The sequence below is a fragment of the Hyalella azteca genome, unplaced genomic scaffold, assembly GCF_000764305.2.
Source record: "Hyalella azteca isolate HAZT.00-mixed unplaced genomic scaffold, Hazt_2.0.2 contig12345, whole genome shotgun sequence".
Lineage (NCBI taxonomy): Eukaryota > Metazoa > Arthropoda > Malacostraca > Amphipoda > Hyalellidae > Hyalella > Hyalella azteca.
In genome coordinates, this window is record NW_025942305.1 from 80,508 (window position 1) to 106,168 (window position 25,661).

Here is a 25,661-nt window from a genome sequence, read left to right on the forward strand (position 1 = left end):
CCCATTTATGCTCAAGCTGCGAGGTGTGCTACCGGCATACCCGAAGCCTACAAATCAATTATAAAAAAAAGACACGCGGGTGAGGCTGGACTTTCAGTTGGACGGAGCTAGTGCTGTGACTCTCGTATGATGCAAAGACGGTGCCGCAAAGTGAAGGGCATGCCTTGAGTAAAAGCTAACCTGGGGACACCTATTGTTGGGTCACCCACTGGCCACTGGTGTGTTTAACCGTGTGTATGAAACTATGATTGAATATAGTTTGGGTTTGCATTTTGGTGCTAAATTACTTTCTTGGTTCATATTATAGAATAGAAGTGTCGGCGTTGAAGAAATAGGCCCATGGCCTATTGCAGAATGGGTCGAGTGTGCATTACCTGCACCTGGTGATGACCTTTGTGGGGAGGGGAGGGGGAGAGGCTCTGCTTTCGTTTCAGGCATCCTCCTCTCCCCTTCCTCAAAATCCTCAGCCTCCCAGGTGCAGGTGGGGGCACCATTGTCATTAATTATTTAATTACTAAGTCGGACTTAGACTTCTTTGGCACTAGGATCATAGGATTAGGATGCACAGTCTGAACTGGTTGTTTGGCCTCCTCTCTCTGACATCTGACTCTGAGGAGGCCCTTGTGTATGAATAGATCAATGTGGGAAACCCATGTTTTGGGAATTTATTGACATGTAGGCTAAGTTATGAAACCCTTAGTTTCATGAATAATGATCTTTTACAGACAATCTTGCGCGGCTCTGCCATGTTTCGCGACTGGACAGTGTTCCGCAGCTCTGCCGTGTTTTGCGGCTCTGCCGTGTTCACGGATTTGTCGTGTTCACGGATTTGCCGTGTTTCACGGCTTAGTCGTGTTTCATGGCTTTGCCGTGTTTCTCGGCTCTGCCGTGTTCCACGGCTCTGCCATCAGTGCCGTGTTTTACAGCTCCGCTGTGGTGTGTTCTCTCCAACAGGTGCTAAGAATAGGAAGATCTTGAGATAGGCAGGGAGCTGGAGTTAGGCAGGGTTGTGTACTGATTAAGAGTAACTGTGAAGTCCAAAATGCATCACATGAACTTGTGAAGAAATTACTTAGGCACTTATAACTCAAAACCCTGTCATGGGGCCACATTGGACAAGTTTTCAGAGGCTCCCACAAATTTGAAACAAAAGAAAGAAAGACACGCAGGTGCTGCTGCTGTGTGGGTGCTGTCTGTGCAGACTGTGCTGAGTGGACATTGTGCACGGTTGAGCCGTTATCCGTGAGATGGTAGCAACTCAATCACGTGAGGTGGTCTATGGGTGTTACCCGTGCCGTGACTGTGAGGTGGTCTTGGACCAAGATAGAGGATGACTCCATCATATCCTTATCCTCGAAAAATTAATTCTCAATCAGTTAAGAACCTTGAGGCTAGAGGCTTAGAGCCTAGAAGAGAAGTTAGAACTTAGAACCATGTCTAAAAATCAAGAAAAGTATATAATTATGATACAAGAGACAGACTGACAGAGTAGTAGTGATTTTTTTCATTCTGCAAAAAATGTTCATTTATTTCCTTCTAAGAAAAATATGACTAAACAACACTGCCAGTTAGTCATCTTGCATAGTATTCACTATTCACTACACAGTTCTGTATCTGTGTGTATATATAGAGTAGGCTATGCCACATTGTCTGCCAGACAATCTACCAATTGCCATGAACTATGAAGTAAACTGACAATCAAAGAGAACTTGGTGTTGATGATACATATTTGAATTTGACTGGGCAATATTGCATGCAATCCATGCATGGATTTGTTTCAAATCTGGTTTTGACTTATCACTTATGTAGCAGCTAGCCTGCTACCATTAGGTAAGGCCTAACTAAGTGAGACTGTGACTAGTGTGAGACTAACTGTGAGTTAGCTGCTTCTGAGTTTTTACTCACTGCTAGTGCTTGGTTACATAGCTTTGTATTTAAACAAATATAATCTGTTTAAATTTACCAACAGTATGATATATGATTATTAGCCTATCTGATTTTTTGCTTTTGGACATGGTAAAAATTCAAAGCATTTCCAAAGATCAAAATTGAAAGTAAAATTGCTGAAAACTCAAAAATTTATTAGGAAGAAACAAGATTATATATTCCATGACAATGACTGATAATTCTAAAGCATGGCTGAATAATTTCACCATGAAAAAACAATTAACTTCCAACTACAGTACGAGGCATTCAGGTGAGAAAAGATGTTTGATGTATTTTATAAATTATTCATTTGGTATTAACTTTGTAACAACTTTTGTTATTTGTCATTTTGTAAAACTATTTGCGGATCTATTCATCATGAATTGCCATTCATTTGTCTGTCTTACCTTTTGAATGCAATGGCACCTCTAAAATATAGATGGCTTTCTGTAAGCTCAATTTTCTTATTATCATTATCAACAAAACATTCAAATTTTTTTAACTGTGTTGCATATACATAAACTCTTCCATTAATGGAAAATCTATAATTTCCAAGAATTATGCCCATTATATTATATGTAATGGAGTTTCATTATTGTTATCCTGATCCCTGAAATAACTTCTCTCATATTAATTTACTCCTTAATTTATGTTGAATACTAGAAGCTTGAAAAGTTTTATGTTTATTTGCCAATTGCATTTTGATTGGTTAATTTGGTTCAAATTCATGCTTGTAATTATTTGATTCATTGTAAACTAATGCCATCTTCACACTATTCCATGGACACATGGATGTTTATAAAGGAATATACCTCAGAATTTGCTATATGATCGTCATGTAAAGTTGACGGAAGTTTTATGATTTTTTTTGTATTGTTTTTGTAATGCTTTGTCTATGTTGGCACCACTGCAGGACCTCACCACCGCCCCCGGTTCTTGTGTGAGCTCCAAGTGCCGACATACGCCTACACCGCCATCGGCAACTCCACCAGCAAGAAACAAGCAGAAGCAAATGCAGCCAAAGACTTCATACAGTTCCTCATCAGGAAAGGGGAAGTGACAATTCAGGATGTGCCGTTCCTCATGGTATGTAATAATGACACAGGCAGTCATTGTTGATAACTATTATTACTTGAATTTTTTTCTTGCTAAATAATCATCTTTGATGTTCCATGTTATGGAACAACCTGATGCTTTAACCTGATAGAAGAATATATATAACTGATTGTAAGAATTAAGTTACACTCATAACTCCTTATTTATTTTTAAAGTTTAAATGAAAGCATTTATTTTATAGTGGCTTTTATATAAATTTGCCAAACAGCAGTATGATAGTCAAAAATGCTCAAACATCTGTCAAATTATATCTTTCAGTAGTTATGTGACAATTTATTACCAAATTTACCAGGGTTCTAAGTGCTTACCTTGTGAAGCAATAGACTTATCAGAAATAGTCTTGTGTATTTATTAATTACAATGTCATAAATTGAACCTTCTAATTTTACTCCAACAAAATCCGTATGACTGTAAATGATATTTATATTGAAGTTTATTAAAACTATTAATTTTAGGTAGTATTATTTGTATTTATGTTTTGCCTCATTCCTCCATCATGTATGAGCAGTAGCAGTAGTAGTTAACCCTCTCATCTGCTTGCTTGTTGTGAAGCTAACCTCGAGTAAAGATGATGGAGGGGAGAGAAAAAGTCTTGTTTCAGGTGCAGACCAGTAACAAGCTAGCTGGTCTGTGTATGATGCAAGCAACATAAACTTTTGTTTCACTTTCCATCCTTGTCAACCGGTGTAGGCTAATACCCTTTAGGCTTCTCAACAACATTTACTTAGAAAATAGAAAATCTAATTTTTACTGACACTTCTTGCCAAGTTTGCGGCTAGAAAAACGTGGCATGGAGTGTCTTAACAATTTTGGCAACACACTTGGCCACTCAATTTTTTTATATGCATACCAGAGCTTTGGTACAATGATTGGCATGCTTGCCTGACTTGAGAATTTGCTTTTAATTATGCTTGCTAATTAAAAGTGTAATCTATTGTATGTAATTGTATGTGTCTTCTACAGGCAGCACCCAGCACGGGGCCTGCTGCCCCTGGTGTACCAGGGCCTCTCACGCTGGCCTCTGAACCGCTTGCTCCAGTGCCTGGCCTCAAGTGAGTCATGCTGAACCACTTGAAGGAGAGGGTTTTGATACCAATTACCTCCAGGGATCAGGGCACCCATCTCACCACCCATACCCATCTCACCACCCATGCCATCTTACCACTCATGCCCATCTTACCACCGATGCACATCTTACCACCCATACCCATCTTACCACCCATACCCATCTCACCACCCATACCCATCTTACCACCCATACCCATCTTAACACTCATGCCCATCTTACCACCCATGCACATCTTACCACTCATGCCCATCTTACCACTCATGCCCATCTTACCACCCATACCCACCTTACCACCCATGCCCATCTTACCACCCATGCCCATCTTAACACTCATGCCCATCTTACCACCCATGCACATCTTACCACTCATGCCCATCTTACCACTCATGCCCATCTTACCACCCATGCCCATCTTACCACCCATACCCATCTTACCACCCATGCCCATCTTACCACCCACACCCATCTCACTACCCATGCCCACCAGGGAGGAGGGCAACGTATATCTGCCGCGTCAGGAGGAGGGTGGGGAGCGGACCGTGACGTACATAGACCGCGTGAAGGAGCGTCAGCTGGTGGAGGACGCGGAGGACGTGGACCTGACGGCGGCCATCCACGGCAACTGGACCATCGACAACGCCAAGTCCAGACTGCACATCTACTTCCAGCAGTGCCGCATGAAGGCGCCTGAGTTCAAGTTCTCCTCAGTGGGACCTGACCACAGCAAGTACGGCACTCGTGTCTACACTTAGTGTCTGAATGGGACTACTTAGTGGATAAGTGGGGCTACTTAGTGTCTAAATGGGACTACTTAGTGGATAAATGGGACTACTTAGTGTCTAAATGAGACTACCCATACTTATTGTCTAAATGAGACTACTTAGTTTCTAAATGAGACTACTTAGTGCCTAAATGGGACTACTTAGAGTTTAAATAGGACTACTTAGTGTCTAAATGAGACTACTTAGTGTCTAAATGGGACTACTTAGTGTCTAAATGAGACTACTTAGTGCCTAAATGGGACTACTTAGAGTCTAAATGGGACTACTTAGTGTTTAAATGAGACTACTTAGTGTCTAAATGAGACTACTTAGTGTCTAAATGAGACTACTTGTGCCTAAATGGGACTACTTAGAGTCTAAATGGGACTACTTAGTGTTTAAATGAGACTACTTAGTGTCTAAATGGGACTACTTAGTGTCTAAATGAGACTACTTAGTGCCTAAATGAGACTACTTAGTGCCTAAATGGGATTACTTAGAGTCTAAATAGGACTAATTAGTGTCCAAATGGGACTACTTAGTGTCTAAATAGGACTATTTAGTGCCCAAATGGGACTACTTAGCCTAAATGAGACTACTTAGTGCCTAAATGTGAATACTTAGTGTCTAAATAGGACTACTTAGTGTCTAAGTATTGACACAATTTCTTACTCACAGCACGAGCAGGTAAAGGGCACTGATATGCCCTTTAGGCTGACCAATCTTTGTCGGAAAGTCCAACAGTCCAACACAAGGAAAAAAATGCATCTCTATTGTACAAAGTTTCAATCTTTTCTCTCAAGTGCGAATAACCTTTTGCCTACGCATATCAAGTTTCATCAATGATATTTCGTATCTCTATGACTCTTAATGAGATTTACCGTCTCTAGATAAACCCTTTGTCTGGTACTCAAGTTATTTGGACTGAAGAGACCAATGATATTAAACTGCAGTTAATGTACGCATGTAATCGTAGGCTTAGCGTGGTCCAGGAACTAGTTTATTAGTTTCTGAAACTGGTTTAACTAGTTAACTAGCTTAAATAGTTAACTAGCTTAACTAGTTTCATTGAACACTCGAAACTAGCGTTCTGTTGCTTCATGTGACGTTTCATTTTAGTTCACTTACGTTTTAATTTATTTCACTTATTAACTCAGTGTGTATGGCTAGAAGGACGTTAAGTCTCACACTATCAATGTTAGGTAACTTCATTATACTAGTACTGTATGTCGTGCCGAAATCGCGGAATTGCCGATTCCATGGAATCGGCAGAATCAGCATTTCTTATTATAGGAATCTGGGGTTAGGTCAGTCAGCCAAGCTTGTTTAAATAGGTATTTAAATCTAAAGGAACTTGAGCGAACTTGACCTAACCTTTTCTAACTCCAACTTTCGATTTATGACGTAATTCTAACGTCCGATTTCCTGAATCAGCAACGAAATGCCGATTCTTCAGATTCGGTAACTGGCTGCCGATTCCATAGAATCGGCAATTCCGCGATTTCGGCACGACATATACAATGTACCGTAAAATGGGGTAACTTAGACCACTTTTATTTTTATAAATGATGCCATTTTTTTACTAGCTAAATTACACTTGAATTGAAACATGCAAAATACAGTTCTATACTCTAGCTTCACTCACCATAAATTGCTGGCTCCTGCCTCTCATAGTCTTTATGTAATTTCAAAAAAAGTGGTGGTCTTTGTTACCCCAGCTCTTGGGGTAACTTAGACCGGGTGGTAAAATCAATTATATTTTTTGCTAAAAACCCCGCCGGTCTAAGTTACCCCATTTTACGGTATTATACTGCCTGATATAAATAAGACTTCGCTTATGATCAGTTCATGCAGGTAAGTGCCACAGTTCTCATGTTATGCTCGCCATTCTTGCTCAACGTATCACAACTTGAGGTGAAATTACGTCCAACCACGTGAACTTAAGTAACTTTAATTACCATCTCATTTATTCGTAATAATTGCTCTCACTTGATTTATATTATAACTTTAATTACCATCTCATTTATTCGTAATAATTGCTCTGATTTATATTATAATAGAGCATCGCAGCAGCAGTCAAGTCTCACAAAAAGAGATGAAATCTATTAAAAAAATCCACAAAAATTTTATTCTTTGTGTTCAAATTTGAGTTTTTTTATACAAGCACGTATATCAAATTCATGTATGTCCAGGGACTGACTTGTGAAGGCAGCTTGTGTTGAATATGGCTCTTAATGTTGAGTAAGATAGCGTGCGTTGAATAAGTCACCCTGCGTTGAATAGGGCAGCTCGTATTGAGTAGCAAGACAGCTTATGTTGACTAAGTCACTCTGTGCCATAAGTCACTCTGTGCCACAAGTCACTCTGTGCCATAAGTCACTCTGTGTTGAATATAGCTTATATTGAGTAGTAAGACAGTTTATGTTGACTAAGTCACTCTGTGCCACAAGTCACTCTGTGCCATAAGTCACTCTGTGTTGAATATAGCTTATATTGAGTAGTAAGACAGTTTATGTTGAGTAAGTCAGCCAGTATATCAGACGTCACCACCAGCAGGAGGGAGAACACGGCTCCCCTCATCTTCTGCAGGGCACCGGGGGGCTCATCCCCCCCTGCGGGTGTGGCCCCCCGCTGACCCTCACCTCAGGGCCCACACACGTGGCCTGGGCCCTGGAAATGGTTCCTCACGGTTCGATTTCTTGAATTATTTCTTGCCAGAACAAGGGCACAAGAACTGATTTTAAACAGTCTAAAAGTTATTAAATTAAATCTAAGAACTAGGCAAGTACTTATAGTTAAAAAAATATCTCTTGAAAGGTCGTGAATAGTTCTGAATTGATGATAGTATGTAAATTAAAGAACTGTAATAGAAAAGAACTGTAAAGTAAAGAGCTGTACCTATATTAGCTACTAATAACTGGACTGAAAAACTATTAACTACGGGAGATAAATAAACTCAGATCTGACTGAATACCTGAATTATCTGCGATAATAGAAAATTTTGGCTAATGCCGGAGCACGAGTTAAAAAAATCACTTATAACATACAGAAAATAAGCCCGTTCTGATATACCCAGCACCATTACATGCTTGGTTCAAGTTCTGCAGTAGAACTTCTTCCAAGCAGCCTCGTATATTCTCTGGACCTGAGGAACTATTTCCAGGACCTGTGCATTTCTTTGCTGTTAAACTCGTCAGCGATGCCGCCATGCCACTGAACAAACATTGATCAATTTGAATATTTATTGCAAACAATAGCTGCCGAAGAATTGATATTTGATTTGAATTAACATTTCACCTGTGCATGGTTTACTGGTCAGTACTATGCATGATGGCGTTCTTGACGACAAGGGTTACCAGATGTGCCTGTTTGTGGCCAAATTCGCTTACTTGGGCCTTTTTCCAATTGAGGAGTTTGAAAATTAATGTAACTTTTGAATTCAAAAAATCATCGAACTTGAATTGTGGCCATTTTTGGCCTTTTAAATTAATATAACTTTTGAATTCGAAAAATCATTGAAGCTGAATTGTGGCCATTTTTGGCCTTTTTGAAAGCTGATTATGTCATTCGTGGCCCCTTTGGCTGTTTTAGCATTTTTTGTAAGTTGATTTGGCCGTTTTGTGGCATCTGGCAACCCTAACATGCGTTGAGGTTCCCTCGTGTCAACCATTGAGCCGTGTTCTTCCTCCAGCGTATGTGCGTCAGACGCTGCTCCCACACTGCCGCTACACGCCCCCATGGTGAGTCGTGAGTAGTTTCATCAGCTCGATTTATTGGGTGATCGTCTAAATATTTTAATAAACATTCTCGATTAAATAGCTCATCTCGATTTGTTGGGCGATCGTCTTGATATTTCAATGAATATTCTTGATTGAATAAGTCATCATAAATTTTTATAGGGCAATCGTCTAGATTTTTAAATATTCTCGATTAAACAAGTCATCATCTCAAGTTTTTGGGCATATAGATTTTTCAATAAACATTCTTGATTAAATAAGTCATCATCTCAATTTTATTTTGCAATCGTCTAGATATTTAACTGAATATTCTCGATTAAACCATTCATCATTTTGATTCAGTATTTAGTAAGCAATCATCCTTATTTAATCATCATTTATGTCTGTTTATGAAGCAAAACTATTGATAAGCAAAATATTTATACATTAAATTAAGAATCTCTATTTAATAAACGGTTATCTTGAGTTTCATATCGGCAGATATTGGCATGAATGTGCTGTTGCCATTTAAAAAGACAACCATACTTTAGTTTTCATAAACATTTGATTTGATTCATGTCATTGAAGAGACGAGTTGTAATCTTAAAACTAATTTTGCTCAGACAAATATTAGACTGGGTATTCGAAGAGCATTTCGCTCACCCTGGTCTAGCAGTTATTATAGCAGCCTCATTACAACACGCTTGCACCTGTTGCATGCTAGACTCATTATAACTCAGTTAATGTTCATTTCAGCAGTGCAGCAAACTGCTAATCGTGGACATTTTAGCGAAAATTGTTATATCTAAATGTCTTGTTATTAAATAATTTTAATATCTTGTTATGCATATAAGCAGCACGGTACGTGCAAACCCGTAGGCCATTATTGCCCATTTAAGCCATTAGTTTGAGTAAAAACATGACTGAAGCAGCATTTTTCACTCTTACTCTTGATTAAGACAAAAATTTGAGAATGTGAAGCATCTCAAACCAAGAAATAAGAATTTTTATCATCGGTTTGCTTAAATCGTAAGTTTACAATAAGCTTAAAGCCAAGAAAATGCAATATAAATTTTCATATTTTCATCGAAATTGTTTCAGTATCCAGCATCTTTGTTTCAACAAAAATTTACATGATTTCTAGCACAATCAATATACCTAGTCAAATTTACACAAAAAACTTGAGAACTCAATACCAAAATTGTTCCATTTATGTAAACAAATTATCATTCATAATTGATTACATTAGTATTTCTTGAACTAATTTTGGAGATGTTCTCCCAAAGGTTATCTATGAAGACTTGCTAAATCCACTTGACGTTTTCTCTTCTTTCCAATTATCGGCTGAACAAATAATTCTTTGAAATTATTGGCTCCGAATGCTGAACACCTTTTACCATGTTATTAATAAACTTAGTATTACGCTCTATAGAATATTATTGTTGTTATTTACGTGTTTTAATTGATGTGAATGTCCCATAGGAGCTTCGTGGCAGAGATGAGCTTCTTCGTCAACAGTCTTGGCAGACGTAAGTCATTCTCTAGCAGACAAGGAGACTAAGTCATTCTCTAGCAGACGATGAGACTAAGTCATTCTCTGGCAGACGATGAGACTAAGTCATTCTCTGGCAGACGATGAGACTAAGTCATTCTCTGGCAGACGATGAGACTAAGTCATTCTCTGGCAGACGATGAGACTAAGTCATTCTCTGGCAGACGATGAGACTAAGTCATTCTCTGGCAGACGATGAGACTAAGTCATTCTCTGGCAGACGATGAGACTAAGTCATTCTCTGGCAGACGATGAGACTAAGTCATTCTCTGGCAGATGATGAGACTCAGTCACTCACTAGCAGACGATGAGACTTAGGGCCGGGAACACATCACACCTCCAGGCATATGCCAGTCACGGTCCAGTCCAATATTCTATAATGCATTTCCAGAGAAGCATTCACACCAGAAGCACGGCAGGTGCCTGCACGGCTGGTGTGAATGCACGTTTAGAAATGCTTTAAATAATATTAGACCAGCATATGCTTGGCACGGGCCTGGCGGTATGGTGTGATCCCTGCCTTGATGCGCGGGATGGATCTTAATCACCATCAAATGGGCCTTTAAGTCTGCAATTAATCTGCAGTTCTTTACGCGTCTTACATTATTCATTTAGGTACTGTTCCTTCTGCTAAAAACTCATGCAAAGATCTGTTTTATTCATCTCCCATACTGTTACGACTGTTGAGGTATTAAATAAGTAACCTTAGATTAAATGCGTGTGTATAGGCGCGTTGAATTTTATAACAATTGTTGATGTTAATAAGCTGTCTCGTATAACAAACTTGGCTGAATTATCTCCCCTAGGTGGAATAAACATTTCATCACGATCTTTAATATAAGTACTAGATCCTACTTACACTCAAGTTTGTCCCTACTTACACTCAAGTTTGCCCCTACTTACACATTATTTTCTCCCTACTTACACTCAAGTTTGTCCCTATTTACAGATGTGAGTGGCCGCGAGACAGGCTCCAACAAACGTCAGGCCAGCCAGAGCTGCGCGCTGTCGCTGGTACGGCAGCTCTATCACCTGAACGTGATCGAGGCGTTCACGGGCTCCCTCAAGCAGAAGAAAGAAGGCGACGACATCAAGCCTTATCCTGTCAACCTCAGCCACGAGCTCTGCCAGCAGATCGATGCTACGCTCGAAATGTGCAACGTCCAGCCTGTGACTGTCGTGAGTCGTGTTTGTATAGTCTGTGGCTGTTGTTAGTTGTCGTGCAGCCTGTGGCTGTCGTGAGTCGTGTTCTTGCAGCCTGTGACTGTCGTGAGTCGTGTTCCTGCAGCCTGTGGCTGTCGTGAGTCGGGTTTGCATAGTCTGAGGCTGTCGTGAGTCATATTCGTGCAGCTTGTGGCTGTCGTGAGTTCTGTTCGTTTAGCCTTGGGCTGTCGTACTCGTGCCACGTCCAGCCCGCTACTGTCGTGCGCGACATTCAGCATCTGTCATTATTGTGAAGAACCTGGCGAGTCTCATTCTTTGAATTGTCTTCGTGCAAGGAAATTTTGAATTAATTTTCTTTTTTCATTATGTTTTCTGTCTGTTGTGGGTTGCATGGAACGCTTTATATTTGCATTTGAAGAAACCAATATGCAGAGATGGTGTTATCTTTTTCTTTATTGCTGATATTATCTATAATTTAGTGTTTGATATTATTTGCCAGTGTAGTGGCAGTACCGTGGTTCTTCAAACTTGAAGTTGCTTAAACCTCAAACTTGAAGTTGCTTAAACCTAAAATTGGCCCGCTGCCAATTTTGGGACATATTTCTGAGTGTATGCCTGTTTTTACAGACGGGCCCGCTGCCCTCGGACGGGTCTGGCCTGTCGCTGCTGAGCTCCGTGCAGCTCGCCGCCTACGAGGAGTCTGCTGCCCCCCAGCAGGGAGGCATCGTGTCTTGGTGTCCCCCACAGCAGAACTGGAACCCCTGGCTTAACTGCAACATCGACGAGGGACCGCTGGCTGAGGTGGGGCGTGACTTCGATCTCATGTTGAAGTAACGTTGATGTGACGTTGAAACAATGTTGATGATCATCTCATGTTGATGCCTTTGGCTGCCCTATGCATTTGGCTGCTTTGATGCTTTTGGCTGCTCTGATGCCTTTGGCTGCTCTGATGCCTTTAGCTACCCTGATGCCTTTGGCTGCCCTGATGTCCTCTAAATGGTCGCTGATACTAAACAGGCCGCGTGTTCTGGCTTGACCTCAAGCTAAACTTCCAATTCTTTTTCTTCACACGAACATCACAATGTTTTATCAGATACGTCAAATGTAACATAAATCTGTATTGGAATATTTGTAAAGGTTTTATTTAAATGTACTTTGTTGGCCGGCAGGCTGACCTGGACCAGCTGAGCGAGTCTCTGCTATCAGAGCGGCAGCAGCGGCTGCAGACAGACGAGGTCCTGCAGCAGCTCCTGCAGGAGCGCGGCAGCCTGCCCGTCTACGCCAAGAAGCTCGACATCCTCGCCGCTATCAGGGACAACCCCGTCACCATCATCCGTGGCAACACGGGCTGTGGCAAGACTACGCAGGTGGGGGCGCATGTGGTGCTTGTCCTCATTTTTATGAGTGTAATAGTATCAATCCCGTCACCATCATCCGCGGCAACACGGGCTGTGGCAAGACCACGCAGGTGGGGGTGCATGTGGTCCTTGTCCTTGTTTTTATGAGTGTAATAGGTAGTATGAACGCCGTCACCATCATACTAGGACAGACCACGAAGGTGTGGGGTGCATGTGGTCCTTGTCCTCATTTTTATGAGTGTAATAGTTATTACCAATGCCGTCACCTCATGTACATGTGATGCTTGCGCGTGCTAGTTAAGTGCTAGTGCCAGTAAAATGTTATACATTGGCAGTATTTGTTCCCTGTAGCGTGCATCATCTTGAAAAATTCGGCAGCTTCCCATAGGAAAGTCTCTAAAACTTACGTTATATACAGGTTAAAAAAATGATTAATTGGCATCATATAATAAGTACAGTCACTACTTATTTGTACTCAGAAGTACTGTACATATCTCTGGTGTGTCAGTAGTACTCAGTTGAACAAGACTACCTGCAGGTGTGCCAGTAACAAGACTGTACATGCAGGTGTGCCAGTAGTACAAGACTGTACGTGCAGGTGTGCCAGTAGTACAAGACTGTACCTGCAGGTGTGCCAGTAGTACAAGACTGTACCTGCAGGTGTGCCAGTAGTACAAGACTGTACCTGCAGGTGTGCCAGTAGTACAAGACTGTACGTGCAGGTGTGCCAGTAACAAGACTGTACCTGCAGGTGTGCCAGTACCTGCTCGACGACTGTATAGAGTCAGGCGCGGGTGCTCACTGCAACGTCGTCGTGACGCAGCCTCGTCGCATCTCCGCCGTCGCCGTCGCCGACCGCGTCGCTGCCGAGCGCGGCGAGGAGCTGGGCCAGTCCATCGGCTACTCCGTCAGGTGATGGCTCACTTATCTGTTTATATCGTGCTTATTATCCGTTCATGTTGTGCTTATCATCCGTTCATATCGTGCTTATCATCCGTTCATATCGTGCTTGTCATCTGTTCATGTTCATGTTCTTGTCGTGCTTGTCATCCGTTCATATCAAGGTTTATCATCCGTTCATATCATGGATGAATACCTACGATGATATCCTAATAACCAAAACGCTATATGTCGAAGGTCTCATATCCCCCTCCCGCGAGTTGCATCCTCAGGTCATTTAAAGTAGGTATCAATTGTTTCACAAGGAATAGTATAATGTATTTAGTTCGTTTTTTTACTTTGTTGCTACAAATTATTAATTTATCCACTTTTGGAATTCTGTTTTTATATAAATATATAATAATGTGCAGATTTGAGAGCGCGTTGCCACGACCGTACGGCAGCGTCCTGTTCTGCACGGTGGGCGTCCTGCTGCGCCGTCTCGAGGGAGGCCTACGCGGCGTGTCTCACGTCATCGTCGACGAGATCCACGAGCGCGACATTAACACTGACTTTGTCCTCATCGTCCTTAGGGATATGGTGCGTGCCTCATCGTCCTTAGGGATATGGTGCGTGCCTCATCGTCCTTAGGGATATGGTGCGTGGTCAAACTGTTGTGATGTGGTGCGTGGTCACCATACTGTTGTGATGTGGTGCGTGGTCACCACACTGTCGTGCTCAGGGATGTGGTGCGTGGTCACCACACTGTTGTGATGTGATGCGTGGTCACCACACTGTCGTAGTCTGTATTGGGTTGAAGCTTCAAAAGAATCTTAAATTTTTACAATTGCAATGGTTGATAGAATCTTTAACTTCACTTTATAGCAGCTTTTTTCTGTGCGATTTTAAGGACTGTGCTTTGATTTTCTGGTCCTTAATTGTTATTTTGTGCTGTGTTGTGGACGTTCTAATTGTTCTGCTGTGCTGTGTTGTGGACGTTAGAATTTTTGTCATATACTTTTCCTTATATTGTATATTTGAGGAAAGGATATTATATTTATTTATATGACCCTGACCTGTTTATGACCTGCCATCTAACCTGTTAATAACCTGTTCCCTAATTATGATCTCTTGCCTGTGTGACCTGTTCTCTGTTTATGTCCTTTTTTGATTAGTTTATACCTGTTTATAACCTGTTGCCTCTGAAACAGGTGCGTGCGTTCCCTGACCTGCGCGTGGTGCTGATGTCGGCCACTATCGACATCTCACTTTTCCACGACTACTTTGGCAACCCTGCGGTGGTGGAGGTCGAGGGCCGCTCCTTCCCCGTCACCCACTACTTCCTCGAGGACTTCATCGAGATGACGGCCTTCGTGCCCACGCCTGACAACCGCAAGAAGTCCAAGTCTAGGGTCAGCTTACTTCTCTATTTGTCTCTAGTGCCGTCTCTTCTTGTTTCTAGTATCATCTCTAGTGCCGTCTCTAGCTGTCTTGTATTTCCTCTAGTTATCTCTAGTGTTGTTGCTCTTGTCTCTAATGTCGTCTCTAGTGTGCATTAATCCTGCAGGAGCGAGATGAGGACGTTCCTGAGGAGCCGCAGGAGAACCTGAACCTCATCGTTAACCCCGGCACGGACTACAGCAGCGCCACCATCGCCAGCCTTGCCAGCATCAGCGAGCGAGACATCAACTTCGAGGTGAAACTTCTTTTTTTAACTTGTGCTGCTTCAACTTTGAGCTGAGACTTACATTTCAACTTGTGTTTCGAGTGTGACATTCTCTGATTCTTCAACACAGCTTCAGATATTTTATTCAATACATTAAAATGTTGTAAATATTGCAATCTCTCCTGATTTGCAACTGAACTGTATTCCAGAGTTTCAATTAAAGCATTTCGAGTCAAGTGCAGAAAAGACTAATGTGCTATTGACGGTTGAATTTTTCTTACAAGAAGAGATCTTCAAGTGATTACTAACTGAAGAAATGTTGAAATATCAATTATATATACCCTCTTCTAGGAAATCTTCCGCCAGTAGCTGCGGACGAGCTGAATTTAACTCTTGCTCACCTGTAATGCAAGGCTTTTCAAGAGGTCAACCCTTGGACTGACTATAACGGTGTTAGGTATTCGCACCTACAGGCTGTTTGGCAAGAGTTACCGCAAGTAGACAAGGCGCCTTCCGAGTCTCCGTCTACTGATAACTGTTGTTAACGGGCAAGAGGTCTTCTAGCCTCTGGTCTTGAGCCAGCGGCCAATGCTATTATTTTTTAAAAGTTCTATGATGATAGTTACCTGCAGTGAACCGAAGGTTGAACGACACCAGACCACGCGGCTGATACGGACATCTGTTCTTCCCTCCTCAGGTGGTGGAGAAGATCCTGCTGTACATCAAGTCTCATGTCCTTCCCTCCTCAGGTGGTGGAGAAGATCCTGCTGTACATCAAGTCTCATGTCCTTCCCTCCTCAGGTGGTGGAGAAGATCCTGCTGTACATCAGGACCCTGGAGGTGCCGGGCGCGGTGCTCATCTTCCTGCCGGGCTGGAACGTCATCTTCTCCATGATGCGCGCGCTCTCGCAGTGTCCTTCCCTCAGTGCGTTTCTCTCATAAAAACCTATGCAATTTATGTGCATCTTGAATTCTTTTTTAAATGATTATTTGCTTCCTCATCATGGGATTATTTATATCCCATTTGCTGGTTTCAATTGGAATAATATTATTTTCTTGACTTTGAACGATTGAATGTTGAGAACGTTTATTTCTGCACGAGAGTCATGGTGCATATTTATTTTTCTGTAATTTTGGACCTTTGCAATTTTCAGACTAAATCAGATACAACATGAACAAATTTCCAACTATTTGGTATGTTACTTTACGCGGGATGTCAATTCCTTTGTCATGATATCTTCATTCTTGGCCTTAAATGTTGCTAGTAAATCATATGATAATTTCACGGATGACCCCAGGAGGTGGGCTGTACGTCTTCCTGCCCCTACACTCGCAGCTGCCGCGTGAAGACCAACGCCGGGTGTTTGAGCCTGTGCCCGACGGCGTCACCAAGGTGAGGCATCAGCGCCTGAGGGCGTCACCAAGGTGAGTCACCAGTGCCCGAGGGCGTCACCAAGGTGAGTCACCAGCGCCCGTGCCCGAGGGCGTCACCAAGTTGAGTCACCAGGGCCCGTGCCTGAGGGCGTCACCAAGGTGAGTCACCAGAAGGTGAGGCACCAGCGCCCGAGGGCGTCACCAAGGTGAGTCACCAGCGCCCGAGGGCGTCACCAAGGTGAGGCACCAGCGCCCGAGGGCGTCACCAAGGTGAGGCACCAGCGCCCGTGCCCGAGGGCGTCACCAAGGTGTCATAACTGTGCAATTAACATAAATTATCAAGTTCGGGGACTTCGAATGTTAATCAGCTAGACATTAATTCCAGTTGCAATGTATGATTTTCGAGAGCTGGTTGGTAGTAATATGTTCCAAGGAGATCGATTGATTTCGAGAGCAATTTATATACGTTCAACTTAAAATTTTCATGGCACAATTTATATCAAAATCTAGTTAAATTATTGACTTGCTTGTCATTTATGTCCCGTTGATCTTTAGACCTGCGCAATTATTCGCACGCATCTCAATGCTCCCACTGAAGCTTCAAGTCTTAATGAGCTTCTTAGCTGCCCCAGACTAGACTGTCACGTCCCTGACCTCCTGCAGATCATCCTGGCGACGAACATCGCCGAGACGAGCATTACGATCAACGACGTGGTCTTCGTGATCGACTCGTGCCGTGCGAAGATGAAGCTCTTCACGTCGCACAACAACATGACGAGCTACGCCACCGTCTGGGCCTCCAAGACCAACCTCGAGCAGAGGAAGGGCAGGGCGGGCCGTGTCAGGCCTGGCTACTGCTTTCATCTTATCAGCAGGGTGAGGGCGCTAAATAGATAAATAATGTTCATAACCATTAGTTGAATAAGTGACCGTAAAAAAATAGTGTCTGTAACCATTGCTTGAAGTCTGAGTTTGAATACAGGCTTTACGCACAACTTTATAGCATCTTTACAACACTGGTTCCAGTGTCTGGCCCTTTATGTGAAGTTGAAAGTTGTTTCTATGCCCCCCAAGGAGTCAATGGTAGCACAATGCACTGTAAACGCAACCTGAGCTCCAAGTGGTGTTTGCAGGCCCGCTTCGCGCAGCTGGACGAGCACATGACGCCGGAGATGTTCCGCACGCCGCTGCAGGAGGTGGCGCTCTCCATCAAACTCCTGCGCCTCGGCAGCATCGGAGAGTTCCTGTCTAAGGCGATCCAGGCGCCGCCCTTGGACGCCGTCATCGAGGCTGAGGTCTCCTTGAGAGGTTCGGAGAGCCGAAACCAGAACCAGAATATTGACTGTTCCATAGTTCCGAGTCAAATTTGCCTGTTCCGTGCTTCCTGGTCAAGCTTGTGTGTTCCGTGCTTCCTGGTCTAACTTGACTGTTTCGTGCTTCCTGGTCTAACTTGACTGTTTCGTGCTTCCTGGTCTAACTTGACTGTTACGTGCTTCCTGGTCAAACTTGACTGTTCCGTGCTTCCTGGTCAAACTTTACTGTTCCGTGCTTCCTGGTCAAACTTGACTGTTTCGTGCTTCCTGGTCAAACTTGACTGTTCCGTGCTTCCTGGTCAAACTTTACTGTTCCGTGCTTCCTGGTCAAACTTGACTGTTCCGTGCTTCCTGGTCAAACTTGACTGTTCCGTGTTTCCTGGTCGAAATTGTGTGTTCCGCGGTTTTGTGTCGCCAATAGAATGCAGGTTGAAGACTCGAGACATTGACACGCTCCTCCATGTATAGTTTTGAGTCTTCAATGAGTGGACACTCAAGAAGAGTTCTCCATTTATAAAAAATTCCTTGTTGTAGGAGAATAGAACGAAAATATTTATTCACTGAATAAATAATTAATTTTTGTTAGCTTTAACCTTGTTTCTTTCAGTGCTTTAGCAATGTTGAACCATTTAATTTAATGTAGGCTTGCATTTTTTAATGCAGGCTTTTCTATTATTGCGCCAATTTCGCGTTTTCAAAACGTTATATTCCATTTGATGCCTTATAAGTTTCATCTCCGCCCCTGCAGATATGAAGTGCCTGGACCGTAACGACGAGCTGACGTCGCTGGGGCGCATCCTGGCGCGGCTGCCGCTGGAGCCGCTGCTGGGGCGCATGGCGGTCCTCGGCTGCGTCTTCGGCCTCGGTGACGCCATGTGCACCCTTGCCGCCCACACCGCTACGTCGCCTGAGATATTTATTATACGTTAGTTTGTTGTTATACGTTACTCTATTGTTGCCATGTGCACCCTTGCCGCCCACACCGCTACGTCGCCTGAGATATTTATTATCGTTAGTTTGTTGTTATACGTTACTCTATTGTTGCCATGTGCACCCTTGCCGCCCACACCGCTACGTCACCCAAGATATTTATTAAACGTTAGTTTGTTGTCATTTATTGCAGTCTTCACACGTCTATGTTGCTTGAAGTTATTATCATTTATTTGATGTTGTTACATTGCCATGCAAAATAATATTATGACGTTGTTGCATCTATTGCCTGCATTTATTTCCTCTGATATTTATGTTTACCTTTTGTTTAATTCTTATTAAATAGTATTTGTTCTCATTCTAGGCTTCTTATACAAGAGTCGCTAATTCTATATAATTAATAAAGACCGACGTTATTATATCCTTCCAATGATAAATATCAGTGGACACGTTAACCTAATACATCCTGATTTGATTTTTTTGAATTTGCTGTCTGTGCTAGTAATTTTACGGGACTGTGAATGCATCACTGCGAACGGATTTCCAGACAATCCTCATTACTCGCGGACTATCACTATTGCACCAAAACTATCATTATTATCATCCACAATAATTTGTGGACGGCATGTGTCAGTAAATTGTTCTTTCTTCTGAAATATTTAATAACCTTTTTACCTTGCAGCGCCGGAGTTCAAGCGTTTGTCGCCGTTCCAGCGCGCGTTCAGCGGCAGCCGCTGCAGTGACCACATCGCTACGCTGAACGCCTTCGCTTCGTGGGACAAGATGAGGCTTCGTGGCGAGGAAGCTGAGCGCAGCTACTGCGACTACAAGCAACTGTCCATGCCTACACTCAGGGTGACATGGGAGGCCAAGGTAAATTGTGGTGAAACAAGCGGTAAATTGTGGTAGAACTAGCGGCTGTCCATGCCTACCCTCAGGGTTACCTGGGAGGCCAAGGTAAATTGTGGTGAAACAAGCGGTAAATTGTGGTAGAACTAGCGGCTGTTCATGCCTACCCTCAGGGTTACCTGGGAGGCCAAGGTAAATTGTGTGGTAGAACTAGCGGCTGTCCATGCTTACCCTCAGGGTTACCTGGGAGGCCAAGGTAAATTGTGGTAAAACTAGCGACTGTCCATGGCTGCCCTCTGGGTTATTTGGGAGGCGAAGGTAAATTGGGGTAAAATATCTGCTGGTAAAGTTAGCCTCGGTATGCCCTAGAATTCTTCTTCTTCTAAAGCTTATTCCTTGGGATCTTTTATTGTTCAAGCTTGCCTTGTTAAATAGAAATGTATGGGTATCGAAAGTAACAACAAAAATTGTGTAATCTTAACATTACAAGTAGTTTTCATTTTAATTACACTGAGAAACTGGTTGAGTTGAGGGCTTGAGCCTGAATAACAGTACAAATCAAAGGTGGTATCACGGATCGGCTAATATTCATTAATAATGAGTAAATAAAAGTGAATACTACTATACTACTGACCGATGATTATAAATATTATTCATTATTAATATTAATAAATAATGTCAATGAATAATATTTATGATTAGCTTTGAAAAAGTTTAAATTGTGTACAAGTAAACTTGCTCTATTTAATGTACACGTTGTGTATGTAACCTATGTATCAACGTACAAATTCAAATATTGTAGCGCTATTATAAAAAATTAGTGTATTGAATATATAATATCTAAAGTATTGTATCAATAATTAGTATACAATAGTGATAGTATCGTCATTGCCCAGAACCAGCTACGGGAGCTGCTGATGCAGAGCGGCTTCCCTGAGGAGACGTTGCTGCCTCAGTTCTTTGACTTCCACGGCGACGACCCGCAGCTTGACCTCATCACTGCACTCATAACCTTAGGGTATTACCCCAACGTCTGCTACCACCAGGACAAGAGGAAGGTAATCTATAATTAGTTTAGTTAGTAGTGCCTTAGTTAGTATCTTGGGAGGTTACAGGGGCATACAGTGAGGGGAGGGTATCAGGGCATATGGTAAGGGGAGGGTATCGGAGTGTACAGTGAGGGGTGGTTACAGGGGCCTAGGGTGAGGGGAGAGTATCGGTGTGAACTGTGAGGGGTGGGTATTGGGACGTACGGTGAGGGGAGGAGTAATCAACTCCTGTGGTGAGGAAAGGGTACTGGGGCATACGGTGAGAGGAGGGTATTGAGGCGTATGGTGAGGGGAGTTTCCTTCATTCCCCAAGTGCCACTTTTCCTTCCATTCCACAAGTGCCATCTTTAACCTTCATTCCTCAAGTGCCACGTTTCCTTTCATTCCTCAAATGCCACCTTCCCTTACATTCTCCACGTGTCATCTCTCATTCCCCAAGTGCATTCCCCCTAAGCGGCGGCCGGCGGCCGCCTTTCATTCCCCTGATAATGCAACCAGTCATGTCGCCTCTCAACGTTCATGCAACAATAGAGGAGCAGCTGGCCTGACAGTGACGGTTTCCTCTGCAGGTTCTGACGCAGGAGTGGAAGTCTGCGCTCATCCACAAGTCTTCTGTCAACTGCAGCGCTCGAGACATCGTCATCCCGATCCCCTTCTTGGTGTATGGGGAGAAGGTGAGTGGGGTTACGGGCATTTATTCCTGCATTATTATCTTCGTTAAATATTTATTATTATCTTATACTCTGAATTATTTCTTGTACAATTATATTCAGAGAAGAAAATAATAAACAACTTTTTTCATACGATGGGTAACAATTGTGTTATCGCACGAGTCAAGTTCATATTAATTGTGTGTGTACGCACATTTCCAGATCCGCACCAGAGCAGTTTCCTGCAAACAGACGACGATGGTGTCGCCTCTGCACCTGTTGCTGTTCGGGTCCAGGAGAGTGGACGTGGTGGGCACTAATAAAGTGAGTCGTCAGGATCGGCCTAATCAACAAAGTTACCTTGAGTAACTCCCTGAGCTCTACATCGTCTCCGGTTACCAAAGCATGTCAGGCAGATGTAGTTGATGATGCGCAGTGACATCCAAGCCATCATCCCTCGTCATCCCTTTTTGAGTTCTAAACAACGCTCCTTACAGTGGATCAGCTGACGCTACGCTAATCCCTGTTATACCATGCAATCCATATTATATTTCTATTATTGTATATGTAATTATAGTATTGTTGTTTGAGGTGCGGCTGGACGGATGGTTGAAGTTCGAGATGAACGCTAAGGCGGCGGCGAGCGTCGTGGCGCTGCGTCCTGCCATCGACGCGCTCCTCATCACCGCTGCTGAGAACCCCGCGTCCCTCAGCGAACCTCCCAGCGAGGCCCAGTCTGCCACCATCGCCTGTGTTAAAGAGGTAAGCAAAGATATGTATCATTATTGCTTACTCTGTTGATTTAGCCCTTACTCTGTTGATTTAGCCCTTATTCTGTTGATTTAGCCCTTGTTCTGTTGCCTGTGTCAAAGAGGTAACCAACGATATGTATATTTATTGCTTATTCTCTTTATTTGGCCCTTATTCTTTTGATTTAGCCCTTATTCTGTTGCCTGTGTTAAAGAGGTAAGCTGAGATATGTATCTTTATTGCTTATTCTCTTGATTTGGCTCTTGTTGCTGTTGTTTTAACCTTTAATTTGATCCGTTGATTCAACTATTATTATTGTGGCGAATGTAATTCTCAGCCAGATACAGTCTGCCACCATCGCCTGTGTTAAAGAGGTAAGCAAAGATCTGTATGTTTATTGCTCATTCTGTTGATTTAGCCTTTATTCTGTTGACTTTGCTCTGTTGCTGTTACAATTTAATTTGACCCGTTGATTCAACTATATTGTTGTAGCGAGTGTTATACGCAGTCAGGCCCAGTCTACCACCATCGTCTGTGATGAAGAGGCACATCACTATTTGTTGATGTAACCATTTCTGTAGTATTGGGCTGATGTTTTGTCGCGTTAAAAGAATCGATGGCCCTGGCAAAACGCCGGGGTTTTCAGCTCCTGAACTTCCCGAATCATGACTCGACCAGGCTAGAATGTGTCGCTATTTAACGTCTGGCAGGGAACATCCCCCATCAGATCGAGCTATTTAATTATGTTGCGTTTGTGTTGCGTGCAGTTGTCGCTATTAACGGCTGGCCGGGAAGACCTGCCGCCCTTGTGGCACAACCTGCAGCAGCAGTTCCCCCCGCGTCCCCCGCGGCAGTTTGAGGGCGCCAGTGCAGAGGACGGACCTCCTAGGAAGTACCTCCGCTCAAGTGGTCCTTACAGTGATGGTCAGTAATGCAGTTATGGACACGTAAACAGAAACCTGACCTTATTTTCAGAGAAAACGTTTCGGAGTCCATCTCCATGTCCCTTGTTGCTGAATACGAGAAGAATTCGAAAGTTATTTTTTTAATTTGACTATTTTAACTCAGTGTTTTTTTTTTAATTTTTGAACTGAAAATTAAGTGTACTCTGAAACGTTTTTAAGAAGATCTGGTGAATTTTTGTGATATTTTTTGCTTTTAAATTCCTTGACTCAAGATTTTTATTGTTGAAAAATAATGGATAATGAAATTATTCCCAGTCTTTACTTCAAGCCTTGATTCTGAGTAAGTTTGATCGTTTTTTAGGTTATACTGTCAGAACTTTCAATAAACAACACACGTTCTTAATTATCATTGGCTCACTGCTGTGTAGTTATGAATGCTGCGTGCCTGTCGCGACGTCGATTGTGACTGAGTGAATCATGTAACTGATATATTGTGATGTCTGCTTTTTAATTAAGTGACTAATATACTGCTATGCCTGCTCTTTAATTAAGTCCCTTGAATATATTGTGATGTCTGCACTACTAATACTGTATATGTTTGCCCTTAAGGCACTCCTGACAATCGTCATTTATATATTTTTTTAAATTGTATCATTTCTGGTTTCATTTAATCAGCATACCAACCTGCGTATAAATATAATTTTACGGTAATAAATCATTGATTTTCTAATGAACTATTACTAAGTCAATCTCGTTGATATCGTTCTATTTTGCCTGATCCAATTGTCGTGTACGTTAAACGTGCATTTTAGAGTTTTAGTATGTTGAAGTGTAGTGGATGTGAGAAATTCTTGTTGGTGAAATTCCGAGCAGGACTCAAAATTTTCTCCGACCAAGATCATGTTGGACAAGGTGTAATAGCTTCATATTCACTTCAGTTGTATGATATATTTTACTGTTTTTAAAGCTTCGGAAGAAAAGCTGATTTACTCGTGTTTCTGTTGACAGAGAAGCTAACTAAATCGTGTGTCGTCGTACAGTTGAAGGCCGCCGTATTGTTTATGCTGCCGGTCTACACTTGCTACGATTTATCCTATTACCAGAATTCAAGAAGAATTTTTATATATTTTATTTTATTTTGCATGTAGTAATTGAACACAACAATGCGCTTTTCGGCCATTAATATTGTTTTTAAGTTATGAGCGACGAGTCTCTGTTGTTGGCGACTCGTATCATTAATGGAAGTTGTCTTAGTAGGTGAGGTATTATTAAAATTGTTAATGTGTGCCATTTTAATAAAACTTTACCGGTCGGTGGCTCAGATGGCGGCGGGTACACGGGCAGCAGCCGCGCATACCAGGGCGGGGGAGGCTACGGGCGCGGCTACTTCAACCGCGGCAGCGCTCCTTCAGGAGGGAGGTTTGGGCAGAGGGGCTTCAGGGGAGGCGGAGGAGTGTTCAGAGGCGGCCGAGGGCACTTCAGCGGCGGCCGAGGAGACTTCAACGGCGGTAGAGGAGGTTTTAGAGGCTTTGGAGGGGACTCCTTTAGTGGCCGAGGGGACTTCAACGGCGGCCGAGGGGACTTCGGTGGCGGCCGAGGAGATTTCGGTGGCGGCCGAGGGGACTTCGGTGGCGGCCGAGGAGAAAGGGGACTTCGGTGGCGGCCGAGGGGACTTCGGTGGCGGCCGAGGGGACTTCGGTGGCGGCCGAGGGGAATTCGGTGGCGGCCGAGGGGACTTTGGTGGCGGCCGAGGGGACTTCGGTGGCGGTAGAGGGGATGCCTTGGGTAGAGGAGGCAGTTCCTGGGGCGGCCGAGGGTCGCAATGGAATGATTATTGAAGCCAATGTCTCTGGCAACTGACAAATGAGATCTCAATTCAACTATCGACCAATATCAGTTGCGATTATAACGCCGGTATTCAATTTATTACTAAATATAAAGACGATATTTATTGTGCACTCTGAGATCTTGAATCTCTCATTTGTCGGTTTGAGTTGAGTGCAGGAAGCCATTTGTTGTGTGAAGGAAATTGAACTTACAGTGAGACTCGATTACTCACTTCCCTACATGACTGACCGTCATTTTCTCGTAGTTAATTTCTTCATTAGATGGAATAACCAAAGGCACATGATATAAAATTTTTGTTGAAGTGGAATCGTCAGGTGTTCCTTGGCGTTTATTTGACTTCTTTTAATAGACTCGCTGTCACGCTCTATGCCAATTTCAAACTTGCGTGCACAAGCATATTTGATTTGATTTTAATTTAATTTTTTAAATGGATTTGAATCAGTTTTATTGTTTTTTTGAACCATAACACATTTCCTGGCTAATCAATTACTGAACATCGATTGCGTTGCCTTGATCATTTCGTTTGGTGGAACTTGCAAGTAAGAACAGTGATGTAAAATATTAGATTAACTTCACGGATTTGCAGAACAGCATAGCGAGTGTTAAAAGTACAAATTATTTTTATTCTGCATCGAATAAAAAGCGTGACAAATTTCTTGTCGTCTGTAGAGGTTTGTTTGTGTAATATCGGAACAAATTTGAAAATTGTAGCGATGCTTTCATTAATAAAGGACGTAAAGGTGACTTGGAACTTTTCTTCCTTAAATTATACCAAAATTGGACAAA

General features: G+C 42.7%; 1 protein-coding gene across 1 annotated transcript; it reads left to right on the forward strand.

The window, feature by feature from the left end:
• Positions 1-1,971: 1,971 nt before the first annotated feature.
• Positions 1,972-25,471, forward strand: LOC108674879 (ATP-dependent RNA helicase A). The gene is made up of 25 exons (XM_018162868.1): positions 1,972-2,197; positions 2,840-3,012; positions 4,006-4,094; positions 4,599-4,838; positions 10,071-10,117; positions 11,090-11,319; positions 11,932-12,105; positions 12,474-12,671; positions 13,414-13,574; positions 13,973-14,141; positions 14,753-14,953; positions 15,109-15,237; positions 16,009-16,132; positions 16,506-16,600; positions 17,245-17,457; positions 17,715-17,889; positions 18,643-18,819; positions 19,507-19,697; positions 20,570-20,731; positions 21,292-21,396; positions 21,595-21,696; positions 21,964-22,134; positions 22,890-23,046; positions 24,350-24,683; positions 25,462-25,471. The coding sequence occupies exons 1-25, from the start codon at positions 2,110-2,112 to the stop codon at positions 25,469-25,471; spliced, it is 3,915 nt and encodes a 1,304-aa protein (XP_018018357.1). The 5' UTR covers positions 1,972-2,109.
• Positions 25,472-25,661: the final 190 nt, after the last annotated feature.

Coding starts and splice junctions, on each gene's coding strand:
- LOC108674879 (XM_018162868.1), top strand. CDS start 2,110: ATGACAATGACTGATAATTCTAAAGCATGGCTGAATAATTTCACCATG. Junction 11,320..11,931: donor ACGTCCAGCCTGTGACTGTC/GTGAGTCGTGTT, acceptor CTGTTTTTACAG/ACGGGCCCGCTGCCCTCGGA. Junction 19,698..20,569: donor GGGTGACATGGGAGGCCAAG/GTAAATTGTGGT, acceptor GTCATTGCCCAG/AACCAGCTACGGGAGCTGCT.